The 4689-nt window shown below is 55.7% G+C and overlaps 1 protein-coding gene across 1 annotated transcript; it reads left to right on the forward strand.

Annotated features, from left to right (window-relative positions):
- The first annotated feature begins 1095 nt into the window (after nucleotides 1-1095).
- On the forward strand, nucleotides 1096-4479 carry SOST (sclerostin). The gene is made up of 2 exons (XM_081272799.1): nucleotides 1096-1334; nucleotides 3943-4479. The coding sequence occupies exons 1-2, from the start codon at nucleotides 1118-1120 to the stop codon at nucleotides 4362-4364; spliced, it is 639 nt and encodes a 212-aa protein (XP_081128925.1). The 5' UTR covers nucleotides 1096-1117; the 3' UTR covers nucleotides 4365-4479.
- Nucleotides 4480-4689: the final 210 nt, after the last annotated feature.

A 4689-nucleotide genomic window follows, 5' to 3' on the forward strand; every position in this document is an offset into this window, starting at 1 on the left:
GAACACAAAGCTGGTTTTGAAAAATGTAAGGGGTTGGGAGACAAGGAAAAAAAAAATGTCAGCACTAAAAATGCTGGCTTTGGCTTTTGCTAAGAAAAGGGATTCTGTGTTGTCCACTCCCACCCAGGGCCTGGCCAGGGAAATAACTGCTTGGCACATCAGCCTGTGAGCTGCTGTGAGCCACTGTGAGAGCCCCAGCAGAGAAGTGCCTGTGGTAGTGTGCTGGGTCCCTGAGGAACAGGAAGTGAGAGTTCCACTTTTTATTCCATCACCAGAGCCCTTGTGACCTGCTCCTCCTCAACTTGTCATCAGAATCCCACCATCTTGTCCAAGTGGGCACCCTTGCTGTGATCCTCCAAATTTCTCTCTTGACTTGCAGAGAAAGCTCTCTTGGTCAGGATAATCAGTGCCCAACCTCATGGAGATGAAATCAATAAGATTTCTTTAAAAAGCAGCCTTCTTGGGGATTGGGTGCTTGCCTAGAATGCACGGAAGCTGTGCTTCTGATCCCCAGCAAAATACACATACACACACACACACACACACACACACACACACTCACAAAGTATCCTTTGGCTCTGACTAGGTCAGCGGGAGCCAGACACCCCTAGGTCTGTTTGTCGGTGGGGTGACAAATGAACTTGGCCTGAGAAATGGAATGAGCTGGGCTCAGCCCTGTGGAGAACTCAGAGTTGCACATTTTCTTTGTTAAGCTGGTCCGCAGTTTGTTTTGAGAATGCCCGAGGGGCCCAAAGAGGGAGCCGATTAAAAAGCGAGAGCTCATTTTGATATCTGAAAACCACAGCCACTGCACGTGGGAGGTGCCTGGAGAGAAGGCTTGGGCCCTGCCTCACACGCCCCCCTCTCCCTGGGTCACCTGGGAGTGCCAGCAGCAATTTGGAAGTTTGCTGAGTTTGAGAAGTCTTTGGGGAGGGCTTGCTCTGAGCACACCCCTTTCCCTCCCCCGGGGTTGAGGGAAACATGGGACCAGCCCTGTCCCAGCCTGTCCTCATTGGCTGGCATGAGGCAGAGGGGGCTTTAAAAAGGCGACTGTGTCTAGGCTGGGGACTGGAGCCTGTGCTACTGGAAGGCTGGGTGCCCTCCTCCGGCTGGCACCATGCAGCTCTCTCTAGCCCTGTGTCTCGTATGCCTGCTGGTGCACGCAGCCTTCCATGTGGTGGAGGGCCAGGGGTGGCAGGCCTTCAAGAATGACGCCACGGAAATCATCCCTGAGCTCGGAGAGTACCCTGAGCCCCCGCCAGAACTGGAGAACAAGACCATGAACCGGGCGGAGAACGGAGGGAGGCCTCCCCACCACCCCTTTGAGGCCAAAGGTATGGGGTGGAGGAGAGAAATGGTAGCCTAAGGGTCTTGGGGTTGGATCTGGGGAGACTTTAGAATCTTCTCTTTGGAGACTGAAGTACAAGTCAGCCATAGGTGCTGGGAGGCTTGCCTGGAGACAGGGGAAGGGTTGCCATTCCCCACCCCCACCCCAGCCTCAGTGTACCGGCAGGGCTGGTCATGAGAGCCAAGGGCAGGGAGAGAGGAGGCTGGGATGGAGAGGTTAGGACAGTTTTAGGGGTTTCAAAAATGGCTCAAATAATCCCCTCCTGAGAATTCAGGAGTCAGGTCCAGCTGCTGGCACCAAGGAGGGGTAGTGGTGAACTCCCAGCTTGAGGGCAAAGAAACCGAAGCTCCAGAAATTGAGTCACAGCCTAGCAGAACTGAGATTCGAATCCAGTTTGATGCAATCCCAAGACAGTCCTGGTCCGGGAGAGTGGGGATGTGGGTGGGGACTAAGACCCCTCTTCTTGTGAAGCAGTGGGAAAGGGAAGCTACAGAGGCCCCCTTCAGTGCCACTTGCCCAGAGGTCTGGCACTTGAAGGAATGGGAGTTGTAGGTGCAGTTTTAGCATCTGATATGGTGGCAGCTGAGTCCAGGTCCTGGAGGAGAGGCATTATCCCCTGTGCAGCAGTGGACATAGGTGGCACCATCTGTCCCAGGCCTTTGCCCCAGACACAGTTTTGCCTTATTCCTGGGGAGGGAGGCTGACCCTATGAGAAGGCAATGGGCCCGGAGGAGGCTGAATTGGGGTTCCTGGTCAGGTCTGCAAGAGAAGCGGGGTGGGATGGGGCTGCATAGCTGGCTCTGCACCTGGCAGGGATGGTTGGGGTAGGGGCTGGAATGACGCTTTAGAGGGCCTCACTGCTCTCTGGCTGCTTTCCATGTGCCAGAGGGGCCCACTGCCCAGGCTGCTGCTGCCTGCCACCCTTCCCTGCCTCACAGCCTGCAGGGCTTGTGGGTAAAGGGACCCTATGGGAGCCAACCAGGGTTTGTATCTTCTAAAATGAGAGAGGGGGGACAAAACACCCTCCTCCTCAACTCCCCACTATACAGTCAGCTGAGCTTAAATGAATGCTTACAGGGATGTAGGGGACCCTGAATACAAGAAGCCCACTTCCCTGGGATCCCATGAAAGGTCACAGCCCCCGAGGAAGCCAAGCACTCAAAACAAAGTCTTGCTTTGCAGAGGAAATGCCTGACCTTTGGGCACTATTCTTGGAAAGCCCCAAAACACCTCTTTCCTGGGCAAATAGGTCACCCCCACACAACACCCCTGAAGGGGTAAAGATACCAAACCAGGCCAGAATCAAGAAAGCCAGCCACAGGAGGTGGCAAAGTCCCACATATCCCCTGCTGGGCTTGTTCTCCAGGGTCTGGGACAGGACCCTCTCTAGTCTGGGTCACAGGATTCTTTTTTTTATCTTTTTGTGTCAAAATAGAACTGACCCTATGAAACCTTTGGGGGTGGACAGGTGCTCACATGAGGACCAGCTGTTCAAAAAGCTCCCACCCATCTAAACCCACAGTGGTCAAGGTGTACACAGAGGTCCAGCCAGGTCCCAGCAGGTTTCCTCCCACCCAGGGAGCAGGTTTGTATCATGATTAGGTGTCTGTCAAGTGACCCAGAACAAGAGATGTGCCCAGGAGAGAGCCAGGTATACAGAAGGTGCTTAATCAATGTTTGTGGCAGCTGAACTATAGGCTTTGGGTCAGAGCTTTCTCCTTCTCTGGTAGGGAAGTAATTTGTAAAAATCAGCTCTCTGGACCCTCTCCCCCAGCTCAGTCTCCCATGGATGCCTGAACAAATCGCTTCCACCCAAGAAGGATCCAAAAGGTGCTGAGCCCCTAAAGAGGGGAGTCAGGAGGCCCACTCTGTTTTTTGGGCAAGTTCTTGTCTCTCCAAGGATCTCAGTGTCCTCATTGGTAATGAGGGGGTTGGACATACTGCCTTTGGTTCCTTTCAAGTCTAATGAATTCTTATCCTGACCACCTGCCCTTCCCTCCCTCTCCTCCCTAGCAGCTGTCCTGATTTATTGCCTTCAATTAACCTCTACTCCTTTCTCCATCTCCTGTTCAACCCTCCCAAGTGGCTGGAAAAGGAATTTAGGAGAAGACAGAACCATGCAGAAGGTGTGGCTAGTACTTACCCTGTTCAGGTCAGGGACCCTGCCATACAGGTGTGGCTTAAATAAAATCAGAAGAGAGCCTTTAGGAGAATAATAATAATACACAGTGAGAGTCAACACGTCCAACTCTCCCCATGGGCTGCACGAATGGTATTCTGTGCATTCTATATGTAGTGGATTGATACACTGAATCCCAGGACAACCCCTTTTACAGACTGAAAGAGGAGAGGTTAAGTAAATTGCCCAACACCACTGGTGTAGTTAAGTGATGGTGCCTTGGTCGGAGTCCAGCAGTCACTTGCTCCAAGGAAAGCCCCAGATCTTCCCACCAGCTCCAGGAGTATCTGGGGCCTTCCTATCAAAGGTGCACAGGTGCAAAATCCTCTGGAGGGGGCAGGAGAGGCAGGTTGGGAAAGTGGAGGCCGGGTGGAGAGAGCCAGACCGCGGCCCTGACGCGCGCTTCTCTCTGCAGACGTGTCCGAGTACAGCTGCCGGGAGCTGCACTTCACCCGCTACGTGACGGACGGACCGTGCCGCAGCGCCAAGCCGGTCACCGAGCTGGTGTGCTCGGGCCAGTGTGGCCCCGCGCACCTGCTGCCCAATGCCATCGGCCGCGGCAAGTGGTGGCGCCCGAGCGGGCCCGACTTTCGCTGCATCCCCGACCGCTACCGCGCCCAGCGGGTGCAGCTGCTGTGTCCTGGCGGCGCGGCACCGCGCTCGCGCAAAGTGCGCCTGGTGGCCTCTTGCAAGTGCAAGCGCCTCACCCGCTTCCACAACCAGTCGGAGCTCAAGGACTTCGGGCCCGAGACCGCGCGCCCGCAGAAGGGTCGGAAGCCCAGGCCTCGCGCCCGGGGCGCCAAAGCCAACCAGGCGGAGCTGGAGAACGCCTACTAGAGCCCGCCCGCCGCCCCTGCCGGCGCCGCGACCAGGCACACCCTGTTCATGCCCCCCGAGCGTGGTTCGATTGTTTGTATTTCATTTTCAAATGCCTGTAACCTAGGGCAGGGAGCCGAAACCTCCCAGGCAGTGCGGAACCCCGGGTGCCCGCAAAGTCCCCCTCGCCCGCCGCTCCAGCGGGTCCCCCAAAGCAGGGGAGGGGGCCGAGAGTCAGACACTGAGCCATGCAGCCCTGCCCACCGGGGCCGCCTACCTTTGCTGGAAGCTTTTTTTTTTTTTTTTAACCGCCCTGGGGCTTTAGGGGAGCAGTGGGGAGTGTGGA

This window comes from Spermophilus citellus (genome assembly GCF_964194105.1).
Source record: "Spermophilus citellus genome assembly, chromosome: 17".
Classification (NCBI taxonomy): domain Eukaryota; kingdom Metazoa; phylum Chordata; class Mammalia; order Rodentia; family Sciuridae; genus Spermophilus; species Spermophilus citellus.